At 40.6% G+C, this 26,230-nt stretch overlaps 3 protein-coding genes across 9 annotated transcripts in view; 2 read left to right on the forward strand and 1 right to left on the reverse strand.

The window, feature by feature from the left end:
• Window positions 1-1,115, reverse strand: part of LOC118359618 (protein bicaudal D homolog 2-like) — a 92,531-nt gene extending 91,416 nt beyond the window's left edge. The window contains exon 1 of the mRNA XM_035738171.2: window positions 448-1,115. Coding sequence (XP_035594064.1) covers window positions 448-687 — 240 coding nt within the window. The 5' untranslated portion in view covers window positions 688-1,115. The remainder of the gene's footprint in view (window positions 1-447) is intronic.
• Window positions 1,116-7,316: 6,201 nt separating this feature from the next.
• LOC118359619 (laminin subunit beta-1-like) lies at window positions 7,317-15,325 on the forward strand. 7 transcript variants are annotated; one of them, XM_052481988.1, is made up of 6 exons: window positions 7,330-7,388; window positions 8,554-8,676; window positions 8,771-8,894; window positions 10,677-10,796; window positions 13,912-14,119; window positions 14,795-15,325. In XM_052481988.1, the coding sequence occupies exons 3-5, from the start codon at window positions 8,781-8,783 to the stop codon at window positions 14,110-14,112; spliced, it is 435 nt and encodes a 144-aa protein (XP_052337948.1). In that variant the 5' UTR covers window positions 7,330-7,388; window positions 8,554-8,676; window positions 8,771-8,780; the 3' UTR covers window positions 14,113-14,119; window positions 14,795-15,325. The 7 variants fall into 7 exon arrangements, with proteins under 7 accessions (XP_052337949.1, XP_052337951.1, XP_052337945.1 ...); XM_052481989.1 differs by lacking the exon at window positions 8,554-8,676 and having other exon boundaries at window positions 7,317-7,388; XM_052481991.1 differs by lacking the exon at window positions 8,554-8,676 and having other exon boundaries at window positions 7,317-7,388; window positions 8,803-8,894.
• A 3,242-nt stretch (window positions 15,326-18,567) lies between these two features.
• On the forward strand, window positions 18,568-25,294 carry LOC118359620 (androgen-dependent TFPI-regulating protein-like). Its single transcript, XM_035738172.2, has 6 exons — window positions 18,568-18,969; window positions 19,176-19,325; window positions 19,477-19,578; window positions 23,888-24,003; window positions 24,167-24,339; window positions 24,554-25,294. Exons 1-6 carry the CDS (start codon window positions 18,730-18,732, stop codon window positions 24,577-24,579), a joined length of 807 nt encoding a protein of 268 aa, XP_035594065.1. The 5' UTR covers window positions 18,568-18,729; the 3' UTR covers window positions 24,580-25,294.
• Window positions 25,295-26,230: the final 936 nt, after the last annotated feature.

Consider the following 26,230-nt stretch of genomic DNA (forward strand, 5'->3'; position numbering starts at 1 on the left):
ATCAGAGTACTATTTCAGTGGTGCAATGTATTAGAATTCACATTTCAAAACCCACAGAAAATGACTATACACAGCAAACACTGTATGGGCATGCAAATATTACTAAGCATGGAGCTAGAGAGAAGAGGCAGTACGGCAAGAATATCAATGCACCCACAGACGCCAGGGGAACCACTGATAGAGCATGAGGCAAGGTTACAAATACATCATCATCTCCTCACCCCCTTACAGTTGACCTTGTGGGGTGGGGAGCACTTGTCAGAATAGAATGTAAAAACCAATAATGGCATTTCAGGACATTTCATAGGCTAGGCCTACAGCTGCCAAGAATAAATAAGCACAGGGCCTATATCATTCATGCAAACATAACATCTATGGTATTTTATAGCACTGTACATTTAATGCAGTAAATAGACACCAGTAAAAGACTACTAGGTATATGCCTACCTCTTTGAGCATGTCCAGTTCCTGGCGCACGGTCTCGTATTCGATCTCCAGGTCGTCATACTGCTGTTTCAGCTGCTGCTTCTCCTCCAGCACCGCCAGCCCGTACTCTGCCGCCTGGATCTTCTCATGGGTAGTCTCACTCAGCTCCCGGGAAAGGCGCTCGATCTCGGCTCGTAGCCACTCCGGTCCGGCCTCTAGCACCCGCATCGCGTCGGAATAGCGCTGGTCCTCCACGGACATACTATGGACGATGGTGATCGATCAACCGCGGCCGATGCGCCAGCGACGTACAATGTGGGGACGGGACGGCTTGAAGCGGTTCCAACCTTGAAGGATCACAGAGAACCCTTTCGTTGGAATAGATTATTCGATTATTCTGTATTTGAACTGCATGATTGATACTCTTGTGTTTCTCGTTGCCGCTTTGGGAATTACGTTTTCGGTCAAGTAGCTTAAGTTTCTTTGCTTTCTTCCGGAAGGAGAGGCTTGTCCATTATCCCCTACAACTGCTCCATGATTGCTGTTCCTTTGCCCTTCGCCTCTCCCCGGCTGCTGAGCGATTGGGGAAGAAGCCGTCGGTCGCTGTCAGATCACTCAGCTGAGAGTACAAGATAAGAATGGTGGTTGATGGGAAATGTAGTACCACAGACAAATCACTCACGAGGGTAAACTGCCTGTGAAATTGGTGGCTTTTCACAAACAGGCTATAATGTGCTGGCCGTTGCTGTATAAACAGAACTTTTCACCTCATAAATGTTTTATATGGAATAATGGGTAGATATTACATAGAAACAAGATGTTATTTTACCGTAATTGGTTCTCGAAAAACATTGTCCTTGTCAGCCAATTAGTTAGTAGTCGTGGGAATCTATTTAAGCAGAGATTTATGGAAAGATACAAGGAATATGGAATATGGAATATGACACTTATAAAAGCTATACCTAGTGGGATAAAATCTTCAGAATAATGCATATTTTGGAACATCTAATCTAAGCAATATCCAGGTGAATGGCATAGGTTTACTAGATAAGAAAATCAACAATAGTTTAACAGGGGATATTTTTTTTTTGTTGGATTTCAATCGTTTGATTTAAACTGACGCCATGCTTGGCTCACCCCACACAAATGTACGGTGCCCAATAAAGTAAAGGAGATCTTCTTTAAGATTATCAATAGATTCTACCAGTGTAATATAGACTGACCACACCGCTCGCATTGTGGGCGCAAACATTGCAAAATAAATTTAGGAATCTATGTTATTCAATTATTGCACCCACACTGCTTGCATGCGCCAACGAGCGTCTCGTTGCCAAGGGATCAAGTAGAATTCATTCCTTTTTCTGACGCAGATCGCGCTGCAAGTTCTGCTTCTCCCAGGACTTGCCATCTCCTCATTGGTTATACCCACATGGGTGATTGGAAGACGAATTGTGTTGCCAGTTGTCGTAGTAATACTATGAAAGTGTATATGCCAATCACCATATAAGTTCAAAGATGAAAAAAGGAGGAGAGATGACTAGAGAGATGACTAGAAATTATTCTGTTGACCGTTTTGTGTGTGGATTAATTGTCGGAGTAGAGGACCTTGTGCATTTCAGGTAAAATAACAACCTAATGTTTATATCCCTGGACAAATTAGCTAGCAACAGCAAGCTAGCTAAATAGGACAAATTAGCTAGCAAGTGCGGGCTAACTAGCTAAATTGCCATACATGTTTAATGCTTTTCGACCTGTCCCCAAATTAATGTCATTGGTTCAGAGTTTGTTTTGATATTTTAAGCTGCGTTTCGTGATCACGTTTGGTGTAGAGGAACAAAATAAATGTATGCACGATGTCGCAGCCGGTTTGGGTTCCGTGTTATAGCTTGATTTCTAAATATATACCTGATGGTACTAGTGAATGCAGTTTTTGTGAACTAGAAACTGAATCTATTGAACACTTATTTTGTATTTGTTTAAATAGTGAGGTGTTCTGGACTGATGTGAATCTATATATTGGCAACAAAATGCATACAACCATAGAAATATCTAAGTTTGACATTATTGGACTACACCGATTCCACAATTAAAGTCAGTATGTCATAAATCTATCTTATTAGGAAAACATTTCACACAAAAAAAATCACAATTTATGAAGAAAAAGCTGCTTATTAAAAAAATCTGATTTAGAAAACTATTTAGAATCATTAAAACGTATGCAACAAAAAAAAGTTTCAAAAGTGTATCCGTTACATGTCTGTATTTGATATGGATGTATTTTTTAAATTTTTATCTTACTTATTTCTTTGTGTAATCCCTCTATTGTCTATTGGCTATTGTTTTGTGTTTCGCATTTTACTGTTGAATAAAATTAAATGTAAAAAAATATATGGCGGAAAGAAACGTACAGTTGAAGTCTGAAGTTTACATCCACTTTAGCCAAATACATTTAAAACTCAGTTTCACAATTCCTGACATTTAATCCTAGTGAAAATTCCCTGTTTTAGGTCAGTTAGGAGCACCACTTTATTTAAAGAATGTGAAATGTCAGAATAATAGTAGAGTGATTCATTTCAGCTTTCATTTCTTTCATCACATTCCCAGTGGGTCAGAAGTTCACATACACTGAATTAGTATTTGGTAGCATTGCCTTTAAATTGTTTAACTGCAAATGTTTTGGGTAGCCTTCCACAATAAGTTGGGTGAATTTTGGCCCATTCTTCCTGACAGAGCTGGTGTAACTGAGTCAGGTCTGTTGGCCTCCTTGATCACACACACACACACACACACACACACACACACACACACACACACACACACACACACACACACACACACACACACACACACACACACACACACACACACACACACACACACACACACACACACACACACACACACACACACACACACACACACACACACACACGTTTTCAGTTCTTCCCACAACTTTTCTATGGGATTGAGGTCAGGGCTTTGTGATGGCCACTCTAATACCTTGACTTTGTTGCCCTTAAACCATTTTTCCACAACTTTGGAAGTATGCTTGGGGTCATTGTCCACTTGGAAGACCCATTTGCGACCAAGCTTTAACTTCTTGAGATGTTGCTTCAATATATCCACATAATTTTCTTACTTTATGATGCCATCTATTTTGTGAAGTGCACCAGTCCCTCCTTCAGCAAAGCACCCCCACAACATGATGCTGCCACCCCCGAGCTTCACGGTTGGGATGGTGTTCTTCGGCTTGCAAGCATTCCCCTTTTTCCTCCAAACATAACGATGGTCATTATGGCCAAACAGTTCTATTTTTGTTTCATCAGACCAGAGGAGATTTCTCCAAAAAGTACAATCTTTGTCCCCATGTGCAGTTGCAAACCGTAGTCTGGCTTTTTTATGAAGGTTTTGGAGCAGTGGCTTCTTCCTTGCTGAGTGGCCATTCAGGTTATGTCAATATAGGACTCGTTTTACTGTGGATATAGATACTTTTGTACTTGTTTCATACAGCATCTTCACAAGGTCCTTTGCTGTTGTTCTGGGATTGATTTGCACTTTTCTCACCAAAGTATGTTCATCTCTAGGAGACAGAACGCGTCTCCTTCCTGAGCGGTATGACAGCTGCGTGGTCCCATGGTGTTTATACTTGCGTACTATTGTTTGTACAGATGAACGTGGTACCTTCAGGCATTTGGATATTGCTCCCAATGATGAACCAAACTTGTGGAGGTCTTGGCTGATTTCTTTTGATTTTCCCATGATGTCAAGCAAAGAGACACTGAGTTTGAAGGTAGGCCCAAATTATGCCAATTAGCCTATCAGAAGCTTCTAAAGCCAATACATTTTTTGGAATTTTCCAAGCTGTTTAAAGGGACAGTCAACTTAGTGTTTGTAAACTTCTGACCCACTGGAATTGTGATACAGTGAATTATAAGTAAAATTTTCTGTCTGTAAACAATTGTTGGAAAAATGACTTGTGTCATTCATGCACAAAGTAGATGTCCTAACCGACTTGCCAAAACTATAGTTTGTTAACAAGACATTTGTGGAGTGGTTGAAAAACTAGTTTTAATGACTCCAACCTAAGGGTATGTAAACTTCCGATTTCAACTGTATGTTCTGTTCGAAACTGATGGTGGGACATGTGAGAATGAGTAGCCTACAATCGTGAAAAAGAAAGGAAACAAAAGAAGTAAAGTTCTGATGGAAACTAAGAAATCCCTAGATTTGTTTATAGTCTGTGTTTTGGATCAGTTTTACCTGGGGGGATCCGTTAGAAGTCATGAGGAGAGGAGTATCATGGAGGCATTAGGTACATTTGCATCTGTGAGAGTCAAGAGCTGGGGGGCGTATGAAGGCATATCAAATATCTCAATGTAGCAGTGCTGCTGATTTAAGATCAGTTTAGCCTTTTTAGATCACTATAAATATGATTACATGAACCTGATGCCTGATCCTAGACCAACACCCCTACTCTAAGAGGCTTGATACACATATGGCCCCTGGTCTTATTCAGATTTTGTGTGAGTATTTCAAATACATGTAGATACATTTGCATTTTTGCTCAAATACATGTAATGCTTTAAAAAGTATTCCAGAGATGCATGTAAATAATGCGTATGCCTGACAATGTATTCCAGAAATGCGTGTAAATACTTGGCTTTGACATATAGTCTACAAGGTGACAAGATGCCAAAACTATATTATAACAAAACAATGTGATACACACAAAGGAAAAACAATAATCAATTTCAAGCTATTTATATTACAAGGTTCACATTAATAAGCATTTAATTTCACACATCAATGTTTTTTTCAAGTTTTCATATTCTATACATTAATGTTCTTGTCTCATGACATATTCCACGTACATATTCCATGTACATATTCCATGGTAGATAGCCTACTTTTTTTGTCAAGTATCACTGGACCATCTCTTGCAACAGACATTTTCACACCTACAGTATTTACACTTGTCCATTAACATTACATAGCCTAATATTATTCCATGTTCAAATGCCATGCTATATAGATACAGTGGCTTCTTCTTTAATCAAATGTACAATAAAAAAAATAAAAAATGAAGAACTATTAAGAACTATTCATATTCCATACTTTTGTGTTTTTGTCTAAAGACCTTTTTCATGTACATATTCTATATCCCATGCTAGATACAGTGGCTTCTTTGACTTTTTTTGTGAGAAGGTCCAGTAAGACACACTTCAAAAAATTTAAAATAAACTTTCAGCTTGGTGATTTGAATGAACAAACAAAATATTCAAGCCGAGATAAAATACTGGGGTCTTTAATTCCCTTTCCAGCTTTGACAGACTCTAGTGCTGAATCTATAAATAAGTCAGTCTGAGGCTGATTTCTGAGTTGACTGTTTTCCTCAAAAGGTATGCACAAGTATGCCCTCTTCCTTTTGCTGCTACAATACCTTTATGGGGACAAAGTGCAGCTAAATTCCCCATTAAACTGTTTAAAGTTTTGAAGAAGAGGTTTGGCAACTGAGTCATTGACTAAAGGACAGACTATGTTAATCACAATAGCACCTTCAAGATTTTTCCATTTGACACCTTGAATGTAATACATTCATCTACAAAAGATTTCAAGTACTTTTTCATGTGAGGCTTTTGGGGCCCAAACCATAAGTGTGCTTTTATTTATGTGTATGGATTTCCGAAACAGGGCACCTGTCGAGGGGGTTATTTATGGGGTTTTGCATTAAATGGATGCAGATGATAGGTCTATACCTGAAAAAGTAGATTAAGTGATTGGTCCATGTTGACTGACCTGTATGGGGAATGTTGTAAGGAAACCCACTTCATCCATATAAAACATTTTTTACGAGTCTCTCCCTAACGCTATGCTTTATTAGATACCCTGTAAGAGTGTTTGTGCACAAGCACCATAGCCGCGGGAAGTAGGGGTGCTGGAGGTGCTGCAGCATCCCCTGGTGGTGCGATGGTAAGACTGAAAGAATGGGTGGTGTTGCAAAAAAAAAAAAGTTGCATTATTGATATAAATGATAATGGAATTGGGGAAGGGGAGAGAAAAAAACATGGAATATTTATATATGTGCCTCATTCTGCATGGAGAGCTATCAGCTCTGCTTTGTAAGTGGTGTGCTGATGATATGCTTTTATCTATTCAGTTGTGGGGGTTTGGAGTTAGCCAGTATGATAAACAGTTTAGTTTGAGTTCAGTTGGGTCTCTCTCTGTCCCTCTCCCAAAGGCGACATGTGAGTTTCAAGTTTGGGAAAGCTAATTTTCACCATAAAAATGCAGCTTTATAATGAAGTATTCCATGTATCTATCATTGCATTTGCAGACTTATGTAAGATAGTTTACTATTCCTAAAGTGATGAGTAGATTGGATAGTCATAATTTAGGCTAATAATATAAAAAAGAATGCCGTGTTCAGTGCATGGCTGAGTGTGTAGTGGCGTAGAGTAGGCCTAGCCTATAGGAAATGAAGTCCATCTAACCTGGAGGAGGAAATGATTGTCCAAAAACAAAGTTTCAAGTGGCACTGACCCAACAATAATAAATAGTGAATATGCTCATTGCGCTTCTTTTGAGCCTATGCGCCTTTTGGAGCGCATTCTCCTCTGTCTCGAATAGCTCAACAGTGAAATGACTGACAACACTGTCAGCCAATCCGATGTCTAAGCCAGTCAATTCAATTCAAGGGGCTTTATTGGCATGGGAAACATATGTTAACGTTGCCTGAGCTTGTTAAATCGTCTCAACTAGCGAAAAGTCACCAATGGGAATACGAGACAGTCGCAAATATTGTATCCAACCACCATCTCCTGTTTGACATGTGATCCAATCATATTTGCCCTTTGCCTTTAGACCCGGTCCCAACTAGAATTTCCAAGAAACTATCGGCGGCCATGACACTTTACCCGCATCGGATCATTGTTGTTTACATCATACGAATAGAGAGTGACAGCGTAAATATATTTTATAAGCTGCATGAAATCCATTGTAATGATATTGCTACATCTGTGAAGTTGTAAGAATGGAAAATTGAATTGTGAACATTATTATACAGTGCGATCTCTGGTGTCATCTACCTATGATGCACGTAGCATTGTTTTTGTCATCGGTAGCGTTAACTAACTAACGTCACCGGTAGAATCAGCCACAATTTATCAGCCACAACCTCCCTAATCTCACCTCATTTACTCACATCGTATATAAAATTATTTTTTTTCTACTGTATTATTGACCGTATGTTTGTTTTACTCCATGTGTAACTCTGTGTTGTTGTATGTGTCGAACTGCTTTGCTTTATCTTGGCCAGGTCGCAATTGTAAATGAGAACTTGTTCTCAACTTGCCTACCTGGTTAAATAAAGGTTAAATAAATAAATAACATGTTTAATAATATTTTCTACAATCGTAACTATTTTAATGCATACGATCGCTTAAATTCGTGCATTGTTGTATGGTATTGTAACGACCCTGGGTTTATAAACGCGTAAATCGACCCTGAGAGGTTGTGAAAGCATGTGCAGGCTGAAGTACAGTAACGTTAGTGTACAGTAGTTTATTTTCGGTCCCAGTATATGGCACAATTTTCCAGTATATGGTACAATACAATCTAGTATTAGCTAATACATGTATCATGTTAGCTAGTTTAAATGTGTGAAAACCGTGATATTTGCCTTGCATTTCAACCTAGACACACATACATTAGCAACGTGTTAGGCTATTCAATTCCCTTGACGTTCTGCATGCATGAATACTTTACCATAATGGAAGATATGCATTATGTTAATCTTACTATTTGCCAATGTAGATGGGCGGCAGGGTAGCCTAGTGGTTAGAGCGTTGGACTAGTAAAATACAGTTTTTTTTAAAAAGTGACATGCATTGAATGCTAGATAACTTTATATGCATGGTTTCCATAAATGCAGTGTGTACTTTGCAAAGATGAAAACCCTTCCATGATGATACTCCCTTCCTGTATTTGTCATATAGGCCTATGCATTCTTTGTCCTATAGCTACATAACTAAATCTAGTAGCTGTCACTTATCATTCATGCTGCAGCTTGGCTGTAGATGTGTTCTTATGTATTCTCTGTATGGATTATGTATGAACCCTTGGACATAGAGGTACCTCCAGTGCTCCCTCCTGCCTCTCGTTCAGCCCCTGCCCCTGGTAATCTACCCAAGGCCCCCTTGTATCCATCCCAGGCTTCTGTCCTTCCGGTGAGGGCGGCAACCAGTAGAATAGGTGAAGGAGGCAGTGCAGTTTTTTAAAATAATAAATGAGAAGCTTAGAAATGGTAATTGAGTATTTGCTAATGTTGCTTCTATATTGTCTGTAGCCTATGACTAATGGCAGGAACTCTCATGACAGACAAGTCTGAGGTGAGACACCAGCCTGAGATCTGTCCTTTTTTTCCAATGTTGGCCTCTGCTACGCTGATCTTCAACAGGGGTCCCTCAGAGGTGAGTTCTCAGTACCGGTTCACTCATAACTGCATGGCCAAGCACGAATCCAACACCATCATTAAGTTTGCCGACAATACAACAGTGGTAGGCCTGATCACTGACAACGATGAGACAGCCTATAGGGAGGAGGTCAGAGACCTGGCAATGTGGTGCCAGGATAACAACCTCTCCCTCAACGTGATCAAGACAAAGGAGATGATTGTGGACTACAGGAAAAGGAAGACTGAGCATGCTCCCATTCTCATCGAAGGGGCTGTAGTGGATCGGTTGAGAGCTTCAAGTTCCTTGGTGTCCACTTCAACAACAAACTAGAATGGTCCAAACACACCAAGGCAGTTGTGAATTGGGCATGACTATGCCTATTCCCCCTCAGGAGACTGAAAAGATTTGGCATGGGTCCTCAGATCCTCAAAAGGTTATACAGCTGCACCATTGATAGCATCCTGACTGGTTGCATCACTGCCTGTTATGGCAACTGCTTGGCTTCTGACCGCAAGGCACTACAGATGGTAGTGCGTACGGCCCAGTACATCAGTGGGTCCAAGCTTCCTGCCATCCAGGTCCTCTATATCAGGGGTGTCAGAGGAAGCCCTTAAAAATTGTCAGACTCCAGCCGCCCTAGTCATAGACTGTTCTCTGCTCCTGCATGGCAAACGGTACCCGAGCACCAAGTCTAGGTCCAAAAGGCTTCTTAACAGCTTCTACTCCCAAGCCATAAGACTCCTGAACAGTTCTCTGTTTATTATCTATGCATAGTCACTTTAACTCTACCTACCTGTACATATTACCTCGACTAACCTGTGCCCCCGCACATTGACTCTGAACTGGTACCCCCTGTATATAGCCTTGCTACTGTTTACTGCTGCTCTTTAATTATTATTTTTTTTAATTACATATGTATTTTTTTAACACTTATTTTTTCTTAACTGCATTGTTGGTTAAGGGCTTGTAAGTAAGCATTTCACTGTCTACACCTGTTCGATTTGATTTGAACTGGCCCAGCGTTGTCTGGGTTAGGGGACGGTTTGGGCAGGGTAGGTCGTTATTGTAAATAAGAATTAGTTCTTAACTGACTTGCCTAGTTAAATAAAGGTTAAATAAAATAAAATAAATGAAAGTGATGCTGCTATTTGCATCATGTGACGCAAAATGCATCATACGGGGATGATTTCTGTATTTTGAAAGTTACATATCTTGAAAACGTGATTGCTGGCAAGCAAAACATTTTGGGACTATGACAACAGTGGACTAATGAAACAAATACCAAAATATTGTTTTTGGGTGTAAGTTTCCTTTAACGTCAGCTAGCTAGGAAGCTAACTAACTAATGTTAACCATGTGGTTTAACCAAAGCCAAGGTGGTTTGGTTTTCTATACCGTTCCTGGTTTAACTAAGAGCATTGTACCATTAATGTGGATGCTACCATGATTACGGATAGTCCTTGAATTAATTGTGAATAATGAGTGCTGATATGGAGGAAAATGCCCTCATATTAAAGCTGACAGTCTACACTTGAACCTCAGTCATTGTATCATTTCAAGTCCAAAGTGCTGGAGTACAGAGCCAAAAAAAAAAAAAAATGGTCACTGTCCCAATACTTTTGTATCACACTTTATTTAGCTAAATGATTATCCATAGTTGCCTCTTTTGATACAGCTACAGCAGTATGTAAATGGACTGTTATCTTGAATGCAACATTAAGATATAAAAACATTTACACTCCAACTGAACTCCCTGTGAAGTTTTCTAATATCTTATTTTCCTTTCTCTCATTCCAGTTGTTCTCGGGGGACAGATCAGTGTCTGTAGAGAGAAAACATTTGACCAGGTGGAGTCAGGCTTCTTCTTCGTCTTTGGACCACTACACCAACAAGGCAGAAGACGCCAATTTTGGATCAGTGAGTCACCAACTCATTTTATGCCTTACACAACTCAGCACATACTTTTGTATATATAGTGTATGTGGACACCCCTTCAAATTTGTGGATTTGGCTGTTTCAGCCATAGATGTTGCTGACAGGTGAATAAAATTGACCACACAGCCATGAAATCTCCATAGACAAGAGAATGGCCTTACTGAAGAGCTCAGTGACTTTCAACGTGGCACCATCATAGGATGCCACCTTTCCAAGTCAGTTCATCAAATTTCGTCCTTGCTAGAGCTGCCCCGATCAAATGTAAGTGTTGTTATTGTGAAGTGCAAACGTCTTGTAGCGACAACGGCTCAGCAGCTAAGTCGTAGGCCACACAAGCCTTGAATACTCTTACCAAAAATCATTATCTTTAATTTACAATCTGTAGAAACAATAAGAATAGAAAGGTTCAGAACTTTTGTTAAACATCAGAGCACAGTTGAAAAATATATGGCAAATAGAAATCAAAACTTAATGTTCTTCCGAGATGGATGGGAGGAGTTGATGGTAGCTAAAGGATGGCACTAAAAACAAACAAAAGATAACTATTGTAAAATATACTGTGTCCGTAAAATGTATATAGCATGTAGTAGGCGAAGTGTTGTTGTCCATTAGTTTTGTGCAATTAAGGGAGGGGTGGTCGGGTTACTGGAAAATAATAAAGGAAAATGTATATATAGAGCCTTCGGAAAGTATTTAGACCCTTTTGACTTTTTCCACATTTTGTTTTACGTTACGGCCTTATTCTAAAATGGATTACATAAAACAATTTCTACACGCAATCTACACACAATACCCCATAATGACAAAGCAAAAACAGGTTTTTAGACATTTTTACAAATGTATTAAAAATAACAAATAAAAATACCTTATTTACATAAATATTCAGACCCTTTGCAACAGTATGAGACTCAAAATTGAGCTCAGGTGCATGTTTCCATTGATCATCCTTGATACAGTGCCTTGCGAAAGTATTCGGCCCCCTTGAACTTTGCGACCTTTTGCCACATTTCAGGCTTCAAACATAAAGATATAAAACTGTAGTTTTTTGTGAAGAATCAACAACAAGTGGGACACAATCATGAAGTGGAACGACATTTATTGGATATTTCAAACTTTTTTACCAAATCAAAAACTGAAAAATTGGGTGTGCAAAATTATTCAGCCCCTTTACTTTCAGTGCAGCAAACTCTCTCCAGAAGTTCAGTGAGGATCTCTGAATGATCCAATGTTGACCTAAATGACTAATGATGATAAATACAATCCACCTGTGTGTAATCAAGTCTCTGTATAAATGCACATGCACTGTGATAGTCTCAGAGGTCCGTTAAAAGCGCAGAGAGCATCATGAAGAACAAGGAACACACCAGGCAGGTCCGAGATACTGTTGTGAAGAAGTTTAAAGCCGGATTTGGATACAAAAAGATTTCCCAAGCTTTAAACATCCCAAGGAGCACTGTGCAAGCGATAATATTGAAATGGAAGGAGTATCAGACCACTGCAAATCTACCAAGACCTGGCCGTCCCTCTAAACTTTCAGCTCATACAAGGAGAAGACTGATCAGAGATGCAGCCAAGAGGCCCATGATCACTCTGGATGAACTGCAGAGATCTACAGCTGAGGTGGGAGACTCTGTCCATAGGACAACAATCAGTCGTATATTGCACAAATCTGGCCTTTATGGAAGAGTGGCAAGAAAAAAGCCATTTCTTAAAGATATCCATAAAAAGTTTCGTTTAAAGCTTGTCACAAGCCACCTGGGAGACACACCAAACATGTGGAAGAAGGTGCTCTGGTCAGATGAAACCAAAATTGAACTTTTTGGCAACAATGCAAAACGTTATGTTTGGCGTAAAAGCAACACAGCTCATCACCCTGAATACACCATCCCCACTGTCAAACATGGTGGTGGCAGCATCATGGTTTGGGCCTGCTTTTCTTCAGCAGGGACAGGGAAGATGGTTAAAATTGATGGGAAGATGGATGGAGCCAAATACAGGACCATTCTGGAAGAAAACCTGATGGAGTCTGCAAAAGACCTGAGACTGGGACGGAGATTTGTCTTCCAACATGACAATGATCCAAAACATAAAGCAAAATCTACAATGGAATGGTTAAAAAATAAACATATCCAGGTGTTAGAATGGCCAAGTCAAAGTCCAGACCTGAATCCAATCTGTGGAAAGAACTGAAAACTGCTGTTCACAAATGCTCTCCATCCAACTTCACTGAGCTCGAGCTGTTTTACCTCGACCAACCTGTACCCCACACATTGACTCGGGGGTACTTTTATTTTATTTCATTGTGTTACTTTTTATTTTGTATTTAAGAAAAAATATATATGTTGTCCTTTCGTTTATTTTGTAAATATTTTCTGAACTCCTTTTTTTCTTAAACTGTGTTGTTGGTTAAGGGCTTGTAAGTAAGCATTTCACGGTAAGGTCTAACTACACCTGTTGTATTTGGTGCATGTGAGAAATACAATTTTATTTTATTTGAAGGGAAATTTTGAAGCTATAGCATACAATGACATTCTATACGATTCTGTGCTTCCAACTTTGTGGCAACAGTTTGGGGAAAGCCCATTACTGTTTCAACATGACAATACCCCAGTGCACAAAGCAAGGCCCATACATTAATGGTTTGAGATTAGTATGCAGGAAATTGACTTGACACAGAGTCCTGACCTCAACCCCATTGAACATCTTTGGGATGAATTGGAACGCTGACTGCAAGCCAGGCCTAATCGCCCAAGATTAGTGCCTGACCTCACTAATGCTCTTGTGGCTGAATGGAAGCAAGTCCCCGCAGCAATGTTAGTGGAAAGCCTTCCCAGAAGAGTGGAGGCTGTTATAGCAGCAAAGTGGCGTCCAACTCCATATTAATGCCCATGAGTTTGGAATGAGATGTTAGACGAGCAGGTATCCACACCTTTTTGGTCATGTAGTGTATGTATCGCTCCACCTTCCTCAAACTCTAGTGCCCTACTTTTGTGTACCTTTTTACCTATGTCTATCCTTGTACAAGGATTTTAAGTTGGGACTTCAACTCTATACTAAATCTAATTCCATATCCTGTATTGTTCTGCACACTCTATAGATTATGCTGATGCCCCACTGTAAGAACCTGGAGATCTTCACTGTTTCTGGTGGAGGTGACGTGGCCACAAACAATCCATGGGACACCTTCCAACGCTACCTCTGTCTGGACAACAGCCAGAGGGTGATCAAGACATCTTCAACCTCATTGGAGGAGACGACCCAAGGTTCCTTGCCTCAGACTTCCTCCAATGGGTTTTGAGAAGGATGTGAGTAGTGAGGAGTTGAGCAGAGATTAATTGGAACAGAGCTCATGTCATTGTTTTAGGTGGAAATGTATTCAGTTTGCAGCATAGGAGGTTGGTGGTGCTGTACCTTAATTGAGGAGAACGGGCTGGTGGTAATGATGAGTGGAATAGTATCAAAGACATCAAACAAATGGTGTTTGATGCCATTCCGTTTGCTCCGTTCCAGCCATTCTTATGAGCTGTTCTCCCCTCAGCAGCCTTCTGTGGTCACACTTACATCTTTTGTTCTACCTGTGCTCTTTCTACAGATTTTATTTTATTTAACTAGGCAAGTCAGTTGAGAACAAATTCTTATTTACAATGACTGCCTACACCGGCCAAACCCAGATGACGCTGGGCCAATTGTACGCCGTCCTATGGGGACTCCCAATCACGGCCGGTTGTGATACAGCCTGGATACGAACCAGGGTGTCTGTAGTGGCTCTGGCTTGCTGATATCATCTGATCCGATGAGACTCCCTGCGATTTGACTCCTGTATTACTGACAGTTTTCAATAAAACTTCCAATGACAAATTGAAATAATTTGAGATTCTGTAATTGAAAGACAATTGTAGTTCCCAATCAGATAATTACTATAAAACAAATCTGTTTTCCTCAGTGCAGTTGTAAACAACCATCATTGACTCCGTCCTCAGCTCCTCCATCACTGCAACGGATTGTCTGGTCTGCTGTCCGGTCTGCCACCTGCCCTCCTTCGAGGTCCTGCACGACTCCAGGGCAAGGAAGCGTGCAGGAAAGATCATTGCCAACCCCTTCCGTCCCCTCTTGCAAACGGTTCAGGTCAATCACGACCAAAACCTCACGCCACCTGAACAGTTTCTTCCCCTTGTGCCATGGCCCTCATCCAACCAGCAACCTGGTCTACGATGATCCTGTCATCCATGGACTTTGTACTCTGCGCTATTCATCCACAGACTATTCACTGCACTATCATCCCAGAACTGCACATTGCTCTTTGCATTCTCTTACATGCATAATTTATAATGTAGCTTATATCACAGTGTACATACTGTATGTGAATCTGTGGAGATTCTGCAGGTATATATTTTTTGGTCTGTAAATTGTGTTTATCATCTGTCTGTATATTGTTTATTGTTGCAGCACCATTTCAGTCATTCCTGTACATGCAAATGTATTTGGCGAATAAAGCTGATATGTTAACCTGAGTTTATCATAGGTAATTTAATATTCTATTGTTTGAGACTGGTTATGTACTGGAAGAACTGTAGCACATTCTTCCCTTTGTGTCTTCATGTAATTCAAAATTTCCCATGTGCTGTGTGTGTCCTTGGGCTTAACCTAAGCATTGGCTCCTGCCTGTAATTAGTGAACTTGTTTTATGGTGTTTGCTAGAGCTGACTGTCTGCTTTTACAGACACACATTTCTGACTAACAAGTAATAAGCTATAACTGACTTTAGCAAGTAGATTCCACTGAACTCAAGGTATAGTATACCTATTAGAATTTATTTGGTTACCAAGCTGCTGTGTTTCCCAAGTTGTTCGGCTCTTACTGCTCAAACCTGCTAGCTAGCTAAAAAGACAGCTCTTCTACGGACCATCAGATAATTGGCATATACATTACTCTTGCGGAATTTCCATGTGGGCGAGGATATTGGAAATGGAATCAAAGTTTATTGGGTAATAACTTGTTTTTAACTAGGACAGAGGAATTTATAACAGATTTTGTTCCGACATAACATATGTACAGCAAATCCGCTTATTGTATGGGACACTTTTAAATGTGCCTTTAGAGGCCATGCAATTCAGTAGACTACTCATCTCTAAAACAAAAGCAATTTAGGTCAAATGCGTCAGTACTAACAAAGGAAATAGAAGGTCTAGGGGGCGACTCTAACAGAACAGATAGACAGCAATAAAAACTGTACCATAGAGGCTCAGAATATGTTGGAGGAAAAACAAAAAGAAATAGGGGAACTTATTCAACAAAGATCAAGTGTAATATATTAGAATAAAGCAAACTGGATGGAATATGGGGAAAATGCACAAAATGTTTTAATATTCAACATAGAAATACTTCTAAAAATAATTTACTGAAACTTGTTACAAATTACTGAGTGACCTATGATTCGCCAAATTCTATTTTTAAGGAGGCCGCAAAGTACTTTAAGCATATGTTTTCGTTTGTCTCCTTCATCTCCTCTTACCAAAGCTAATTGTACGGATTTGTTTTCTATTAATAATGTAAAATGAACAGCCATACAGAATGACTCATGCGAAGGTGAAATTACAGAGGAATTAAAGCCTTTAAGTCTGGGAAAACTCCAGGGCTGGATGGCAAACCAGTTGAGGTATACCAAACATTTTTTTATATACTCAGAGGACGTTATTAGCATGTTTTAATCACTCATATGCAAACGGTAGATTATCAGACACTCAACAAGATCTGATTTCATTATTACTGAAACAGGAGTGTAAATAATGGCTAATTCTCAGAACGTTTTTAACTGTCAAGAGGAGTAAAACAAGGTTGCCCACTATTGGCATATCTATTTATTATGGTAATCGAAATGTTAGCTATTAATTTCAGATCCAACAATATTATCAAGGGATTCGAAATACAGCGCTTAAAAACCAAGGTGTCATTTTACACTGATGATTAATGTTTTCTTTTAAATCCACAACTTGGATCCCTCCACAGCCTCATAGAGGATCTAGATCATTTTTATAACCTCTCTGGATCACAACCAAATTATGATAATTGTACTATATTATGTATTGGATCACAAAAAATACTACTTTGTGGTGATGGTGATGTGGATATACTCGGTATACATATCCCGAAAGAAATACATGATTTCACTCCAATACATTTTTATAGAAAGTTTGCAAAAATAGAAAAGATCTTGCTACCATGGAAAGGTAAATACCTATGTTCAAGAAAGGCCCTTTTCCCATTATTCAGATTACAACCGCTCACTTTCACTTATTTGAAAAGGAAATCATCTCCCAAATATCACTATTTTTTTAAACAAAGCCATAGAAAGTTGGTTGTAATTTCTATTTAATCCACCAGAAAAGACAGAACAAATAATACAACAAATATTGTGGTTAAACTCAGATATACTAACTGATAAAAAAAATATATATATTTTTAAAAAGTATAATCTTTGTAAATTATATCATAAATACGAAGGGTGTCATACATGCAGCTAACTAAAACATGGAAATGTCTGCTCTACACAAAAGTACAACCAACTAACTGTAGCATTACCGCAAAAATGGAAGAGGAAAGAGGAAGCGGGACAAGTAATGAACTTGTCTGTCGGCCTTGCATTATCATTAGATCATTTGTTTTGGTTTTGGTCCATATGTAGCTTATTTTTGGTCACAGGTCCAGGAATGACTGAAGAATTACAATATTTACCTGGAGCTAACCCTGCAGATAGCACTACTGGGCGATCTGAAAAATCATAGTCAATCGATCAACAATATAATAAAACTTTTAGCAAAAATGTTTATTTTCAATGGAAAGGCTCAGAAATTTTGAGAAATGTCACAGCACAGATGTAAAATATATGGCAACTAGAAATCCAATATGGATGGTGTTAAGAGATAGATGGGAGGGTTTGAATGGAGCTGAAGGTTGGGACTAATAGCAACGAATAACAGCAAGATAAATACATGTAAACATACTGTGCCCGTAAAACGTATATAGGTTAAGAACTTATTTGAAAGAGCACAGTTTGAAAGATATGGCAAATAGAAATTAAACTGGATGGAGATCATAAATATATGGGAGAGGTTGAGGGTAGAGGAAGGACAAGAGTTAAAAACAAACAAAATAAAACTATTGTAAAATAGACTGTGTCCATAAAATGTATATAGTATTGTAATGAAACAGCAGGGAGCAGGTCTCGAACCCTCAACGTTCGATCCCGAGGGCAAAAGCATGCTCATGCGGCAGGGTCGATTTCCGCACTTATTAACCCAGGGTCGTTACACTATGTATAAACTGGAAATACAGTCCTAAGCGTTGTTGTTCACTTGTTTGCTCCAATTGTGGGAGGGGTGGTGGGTTTGGAGGGTAATAAAGGACATATGTATATATATATATATACCTACGTATATGTATTTATATGTATGCATGCATTTAGATATGTATGTAGGTATGTATGTATGTACACATGTGGGGGATTGGACTTGATGCAGACAATTACATTGTTGGAAGCCACAATCTATTTGCAATATTAAAGCTGATCTACCCCCCACCCCAAAATTATTTTTTAAAACAGGGAGGTGGGAAGAGCCAAGCACGGGCTAGCGATTGGTGAGTTCCAGCATGTATTTGCATATTTCCGTTAGGGAACGCCGATTTTGTGAATTGCACGTGTGCAATAACTCAATTTGCCCTAGCAATTTTTCGAACTTTGGCAAAGGGTAAACTCTACAAAACATAGTCGACTCTGTTTGTAACATATTCTAGTTTAAATCAAATGTTTCCTCGATGAGAAAATTAACAGAATGTCAGCCATAATCCATTTTCTCCCACTGCCGGCCACTGGGCTTCCTCTCGTTATCATAAGGTAGAGAGTGGACACGGCAACCGGATGCTTCACATTTATACATCCGGTGAAATATCTGGCTCATTGTTCTATCTGTGCGGAAGCTCAAAAGCTGTCAAAATGGCTACGACCATGTCATGGGGATCATATCTCCTCATTCATGTAGTAATATTTTCATGGTATGTCTTTACCTTATCGGCGAATTGCTCATTGAAAGTCACACAGGGCCACCCAGGAGCTAAAACATATGGAGGCCGCTGGAAATATCTGACTTTCCTCAATCTGGTGAGTGTGGTTGGTGGCTATGTTATGTTAGAAATAGTTTACACATCCGCGTTATTGTATTACCCTACATCATTATTTACCTTCCTGTGGCTTCGAGCCAAGTGAGACAATTATATAATTGCATTGCTGTGTTTATATAGCCATATTGCTAGAGGCGGTGTCCTAAGTAATGGTAGTCTAACCATTTCTGCATCATTTTCCCGAAGGTTTTGCAGACAGTGTTCTTCGGACTCGTTGTTTTGATTGACATTATCCACCTGATATTGCCATCCAAAAATTTGAGGTGTGGTGTACCTCTCCTCCTAGTGAAATTAAGAGACACCATTTTCACTATTTGGGCTTTTCCTATTGGGACAGTAAGTGCCTTTTAATGTATATATTTATATTTTGTGTGTGTGCACATTTGACTACATTTATGACGTGTATAATATACAGTACATCTAAACTGGTATTACTGATAACATGTATTTGGACATAACCCATTTTCTCGTAATTTCTAATCCCCAGTTTGTGTTCTTGTCCTTCTGGTCGATATATCACTACAACAGAGAGCTGGTGTTTCCAAAGTTTCTAGATGACATTATTCCTATCTGGTTGAACCATGCTATGGTAAGTGTCACAATCATTTGCACGTGCTGCACATGGTGGACTTTATACTGACTGTGTGATCCCAATGTATTCTATTAAAGATGGGACTGTATCCAATTGGCTGTGCAGGTCAGTGTGGCTTTGTATCGCATGGCTCTTTGAAGAGGTCATGTCCTAGTAATTCAAAGATAGAGGTTTCTGAATAGGGTCAGATTCACATAGCTTTGAACAGTCTCTGATCTTTCAATTATGGTTGCATTTCACGTGAATTAATGTAGCCAGTCACACAACAATGTGGTGTTGCTAGTGTTTTCCAGTCAATTGAGCCATCAAGACTACATTAGTAATCTGTCAGCACAATGGACACAACTCCGTGGCCTCTTGTCTCCACTGCACCTGTACCGTACACACCCTGTCAGTTTTACAATTTTAGCAGTCGAATACCTTGTCAGAACTGGTTTTAACACATTGCGAGCTGTACAGGATGGCGCTGACAGTTGGTCGCCTCGCTTTGCATTCTTAGGAAACTATGCAGTTTTTATTTGTATTTTTTATGTATTATATCTGACACTGTTACCCCAGGAAATCTTAAGTCTTGTTACATACAGCCGGGAAGAACTATTGGATAGAAGAGCAACGTCAACTTACCAACATTACGACCAGGAATACGACTTTCCCGAAGCAGATCCTCTGTTTGGACCAAAACCTAGGACAATGGATCGGATTCCAGTAGGCGACTCAAAACAACGGCACCACAGAAGGGGCAGACGGAGTGATCTTCTGGTCAGGCTTCGTAGACGGGCTCACCGCTCCCAAGTATACTACTCGCCAATGTTCAGTCTCGTGACAACAAGGTAGACGAAATTCGAGCAAAGGTTGCCTTCCAGAGAGACAGCAGAGATTGTAACATTCTCTGTTTCTTGGAAACATGGCTCACTCAGGATACGTTATCATAGTCGGTACAGCCACCCAGTTTCTTCACGCATCGCGCCGACAGAAACAAACATCTCTCTGGTAAGAAGAAGGGCGGGGGTGTATACCTTATGATTAAAGAGTTGTGATGTGATCATAACAACATACAGGAACTCAAGTCCTTTTGTTCACCTGACCTAGAATTCCTAACAATCAAATGCCGACTGCAATATCTCCCAAGAGAATTCTCTTCGATTATAATCACAGCCGTGTATTCCCCCCCCCAAGCAGACACCTCGACGGCCCTGAAAACACTTCATTGGACTCTATGTAAACTGGAAACCACATCCTGCGGCAATATTTATTGTCGCTGGGGATTTTAACAAAGCTAATCTGAAAACAAGGCTCCCTAAATTTTTTATGCATATCGAGTGCGCGACCCGGGCTGGCAGCATTCTGGATCATTGCTACTCTAACTTCCGCAACGCATACAAAGCCCTCCCTCGCCCTCCTTTCGGGAAATCTGACCACGACTCCACTTTGTTGTTCCCAGCATATAGACAGAAACTAAATCAGGAAACGCCTGTGCTCAGGTCTGTTCAATGCTGGTCCACACTTCAAGATTGCTTCGATCATGTGGATTGGGATATACTCCGGATGGCCTCAGACAAACATTTTTGATGTATACGCTGATTCAGTGAGCGAGTTTATTAGCAAGTGCATCAGTGATGTTGTACCCACGGTGACTAATAAAACCTTCCCCAACCAGAAACCGTGGATTTATGACAGCATTCACGCAAAACTGAAAGCGCAAACCATTGCTTTTAATCATGGCAAGGCGACCGGAAACATGACCGACTAGAAACAGTGTAGCTATTCCCTCTGCAAGGCAATCAAACAAGTAAAGCATCAGTATAGAGACAAAGTAGAGTCGCAATTCAACGGCTCAGACACAAGATGTATGTGGCAGGGTCTACAGTCAATCACGGATTACAAAAGGAAAACCAGCCCCGTCGCGGACACCGACGTCTTGCTCCCAGATAAACTAAACAACTTCTTTGCTCGCTTTGAGGACAATACAGTGCCACTGACATGGCCCATTACCAAAACCTGCGGGCTCTCCTTCACCACAGCTAACGTGAGTAAAACATTTAAACGTGTTAACCCTCTCAAGGCTGCCAGCCCAGACGGCAATCCTAGCTGCGTCCTCAGAGCATGCGCAGACCAGCTGGCTGGTGTGTTTACGGATGTATTCAATCAATCCCTATCCCAGTCTGCTGTTCCCACATGCTTCAAGAGGGCCACCATTGTTCCTGTTCCCAAGAGAGCTAAGGTAACTGAGCTAAACGACTATCTACCCGGAACACTCACTTCCACCATCATGAAGTGCTTTGAGAGACTAGTCAAGGAGCATGTCACCTTACCTGACACCCTAGACCCACTCCAATTTGCTTACCGCCCCAATAGGTCCACAGACGACGCAATCACACTGCCCTAATCTATCTGGACAAGAAGAATACCTATGTAAGAATGCTGTTCATCGATTACAGCTCAGCATTTAACACCATAGTACCCTCCAAACTTGTCGAGACCCTGGGTCTTGTCTGCGCCCTGTGCAACTGGGTCCTGGACTTTCTTTTTTTGTGTGTTTTTTTTGTTGTTGTATTTTTACCCCTTTATCTCCCCAATTTCGTTGTATCCAATTGTTTTAGTAGCTACTATCTTGTCTCATCGCTACAACTCCCGTACAGGCTCGGGAGAGACGAAGGTTGAAAGTCATGCGTCCTCCGATACACAACCCAACCAAGCCGCTCTGCTTCTTAACACAGCGCGCATCCAACCCGGAAGCCAGCCGCACCAATGTGTCAGAGGAAACACTGTGCACCTGGCAACCTTGGTTAGCGTGCACTGCGCCCGGCCCGCCACAGGAGTCGCTGGTGCGCGATGAGACAAGGATATCCCTGATCCTCAACACTGGGGCCCCACAAGGGTGCGTGCTCAGTCCTCTCCTGTACTCCCTATTCACCCATGATTGTGTGGCCATGCACACCTCCAACTCAATCATCAAGTTTGCAGATGACACAGTGATAGGCTTGATTACCAACAACGATGTGACGGCCTACAGGGAGGAGGTGAGGGCCCTCGGAGTGTGGAGTCAGGAAAATAACCTCTCACTCAACATCAACAAAACAAAGGAGATGATCATGTACTTCAGGAAACAGCAGAGGGACAGTTGTGGAGGAGGTGGAAAGTTTTAAGTTCCTCTGTGCTCACATCACTGACAAACTGAAATGGTCCACCCACACAGACAGTGTGGTGAAGAAGGCGCAACAGCGCCTCTTCAACCTCAGGTGGCTGAAGAAATTTGGCTTGTCACCGAAAACACACAAACTTTTACAGATGCACAATCGAGAGCATCCTGTCGGGCTGTATCACCACCTGGTACGGCAACTGCTCCGCCCACAACCGTAAGACTCTCCAAAGGGTAGTGAGGTCTGCACAGCGCATCACCGGGGGCAAACTACCTGCCCTCCAGGACACCTACAGCACCCGATGCCATGGGAAGGCCAAAAATATCATCAATGACAACAACCAACTGAGCCACTGCCTGTTCACCCCGCTATCATCCAGAAGGTGAAGTCGGTACAGGTGCATCAAAGCTGGGACCGAGAAGCTGTTTTTCAGTATCTATCTCAAGGCCATCAGACTGTTAAACAGCCAGCTGCCAACATACTGCTGCTGCCAACATACTGAGTCAAATCTCTAGCCACTTTAATAATTAAAATGTATGTAATGTATGTATTGGATGTAATAAATGTATCACTAGTCACTTTAAACTATGCCACTTGATATTTACATTTACATTTATTTACATACCCTACATTACTCACCTCATATGTATATACTGTATTCTATACCATCTGCTGCATATTGCTTATTGGCCAACGCTCATCCATATATTTATATGTACATATTCTTATTCATTCCTTTACACTTGTGTGTGTATAAGGGAGTTGTTGTGAAATTGTTAGATATTACTGCATGGTCGGAACTAGAAGCACAAGCATTTCACCACACTCGAATTAACATCTGCTGACCATGTGTATGTGACCAATACAATTTGATTTGATTTACAAAAGTCAGTCTACTTGCTGTAGATGTTTCATAAGCAGGCATTGCTAAGTACATAAAGGCCTGACCTATTCCTCCAGTCTATCCTATTGTTTCTCAATCTATTCCAGGTGGTGCATGTTTTTAGTTCTTGCCTAACACTAACATGACATACCCTTGTTTATGTGGCCACAATCTATCAACACATGCAATGACCTGTTGGACATTTTTTACACGTGGGGCTATGATGATAGGGTTGGTTTCTGTCATTCTTTATTTCAGTCATGTCTTTTCCCTCTGCTTACAGCATACGGTCACCCTGCCATTGGCGCTGTTGCAGATGTATATTCAGCCTCATAGATATGGCAGCAAGATGAGAGGCCTTCTAGGTCTGTCTGTCATAGCTGTTCTTTATCTGGGATGGTAAGTAAGGTTTTATCAATCACATTGATAAGTTGTTGTGGTTTGACGAAAAATGCTCTGTTTCTTCGAGGCCGCCTCTTACTCCTCCACTCTCCTTGACTGAATGTTATGATACTTTTAACAACATTTGGACATCTTCCTATAACCCCCCCCCCTCTCTCAGGATTCTGTGGGTGCACCATGTGGCTGGTATCTGGGTCTACCCCATCATGGAGCGTCTGAGTCCTATGGGCCTGGTGATATTCCTGGGGGTGTCGTCCATCACCGTGGCTCCCCTCTACCTACTGGGGGAGAAACTCAACCACAAGATCTGGAAGACCACTGCAGTATCTGCAGGTGGGACAGCTCTCGGACTGTATGACAGGAAAGGAAAATAACCACACTGTTTGTTTAGATGCCCCCAACATCTCAATGTAGCAGGGTTTCTGTCCTAGATTACCACGAGGCCTCTGAATTTGATTTGTCAGGTTGTCAGAAGAGGAGGTTACCTTTGGTGTGTCAGTGTGTTGTTCATTAACCACTCTCTACTCTCGTTCTCTCTCTCTGAAAGGGCCTCAGAGAAAGAAGAAGAAATAAGTGTGTGCTGGCATGTAAGCTGAGAGCCAAGGAGGGGATCAGAGAGGAAAGACAGACAGACAGGACCGGTACAACCAGCACTGATCACCTCATCCAGAAAGAGACTGGTGGATCTCTTGGTGAAGGTAGAAGTTGCCCCTAATCACAGATTTAGAATCAGATTACCTTACCCTCAGTCCTATTTATAACATTTAGCATTAAACAACTATATCTTATCCTGTATCAATAGTTAGAGTCAACTTGTACCTGCTCGTTATCTCTCAGGCAGCTCTCAGGCAGCTCTCAGGCAGTGGGCATTATGTGCTTCTATGGTCAGATGCCAAATAATTTTAAGATTCCATTCAGTAAGTAGACTTGATTTACTCCACCACAGGATATTGTGCTGTGTCACATTGAGGTAACAGCTCAATATAATATTTGACATTAATAAGTTGGTCCTTTATTGGTTGAGTTAACCCATATTGTTCTCTCACCCTACGTGGCGTAATAATATTACAGTATAAATACATTTTGTGATTCTATTACCTTTATCATGATGCTGTTTCACTTGATACGGTACTGTTGGTTGTGTGAAAGGCACAGTTCCTTATGTGCATTTTGTTATTTTACATTTTGAATTCAATTTATACTGTATGTTGACTTTTAGAACAATATGGTTCCTTATGTAACTTGGAGGGAAGTAAGAACAAGATGAAATTAAAACATTTGAATTATATACATTGATGTGACTCCTTTTTATTAGGTGAAATTGTTGACATATTGCAATCTGAGCTGCTTTATGACCAAAGTGAGGATTCATTCTATTTTACTGCTCTGGAATCCTTGCCTGTCACTGCCATTTGTAGCCAGGTGGTGGAGCCATCGGGTCAATGTTTCTCTTCTGCAGGCAACCACGGTAACCCCCCAGCTATCGGAGCGTACTACTAGCCTTGTCTGAGCCAGAACGGCCAATAGGACACGAGCCGATCTACTGTTTCTGTAAAGGGATGCAGTTTTTGTTTACTTAGCGAAAGAATTCAGATCTAGATTAAGTGTCTAGGAGGAGGGATTAGAGGTTGTTTCTAGATGTTAATGTAGTTATTGTGTCTGTCCCTGGTTAGGCCTGCCTGGACAGTTGTCCCACACTATGATCTCATTCATCAGGCCAGACCAATCTTCTCAACAGTATCCTCTCATCCAGAGGCCATGTATCACCCTCTGTTATGTAAGACTCCTACACAATTAGATATCTTTACAAAATAGTACAATTAAGCTGAAAAGGAGTAGAATTTAGTCACAATTTACATAGGGGGAGTCTTTGTTTCACTGTGGATGCAACCGCACACTACAATTACACAATGTAACAGCACAGTAATATAATGTTACTAGAGTCATTACAGTGTAACTACACAATAAAAATCTATGTAAAGTGTTACCAAATAAAATATGTGTTGTGCCCTCAGAGGATTCAACTAGACTGAAGTACTAAGCTGATCAGATAATACAAGAGGTTACAGTAACCTTAAATCCTTCATGAACAACACAATCAGTTAAGTGCAGGACTGTCAATCTGCTAATCAATTTATCCTCCTTACCATGTCACACATTCATCAATCATCTGTTGTGAAAGCCATTGTAAGCAACATGTTCTACCCTACCAGAAGGTTCTATC

Source organism: Oncorhynchus keta, chromosome 27 (genome assembly GCF_023373465.1).
Source record: "Oncorhynchus keta strain PuntledgeMale-10-30-2019 chromosome 27, Oket_V2, whole genome shotgun sequence".
NCBI classification, from domain to species: Eukaryota; Metazoa; Chordata; class Actinopteri; order Salmoniformes; family Salmonidae; genus Oncorhynchus; species Oncorhynchus keta.

Bases quoted from the DNA above. Each gene is read 5' to 3' on its own strand.
- LOC118359620 (XM_035738172.2), top strand. From the start codon at position 18,730: ATGCTTCACATTTATACATCCGGTGAAATATCTGGCTCATTGTTCTAT. The intron at 19,326-19,476 runs GTAAGTGCCTTT...TCTAATCCCCAG, and splicing joins GGGCTTTTCCTATTGGGACA to TTTGTGTTCTTGTCCTTCTG. The intron at 24,340-24,553 runs GTGGGACAGCTC...TCTCTCTGAAAG, and splicing joins GACCACTGCAGTATCTGCAG to GGCCTCAGAGAAAGAAGAAG.
- LOC118359619 (XM_052481985.1), top strand. From the start codon at position 8,502: ATGTGTTCTTATGTATTCTCTGTATGGATTATGTATGAACCCTTGGAC. The intron at 8,677-8,802 runs GTGAAGGAGGCA...CTCTCATGACAG, and splicing joins GGCGGCAACCAGTAGAATAG to ACAAGTCTGAGGTGAGACAC. The intron at 10,797-13,911 runs GTGAGTCACCAA...CACACTCTATAG, and splicing joins AAGACGCCAATTTTGGATCA to ATTATGCTGATGCCCCACTG.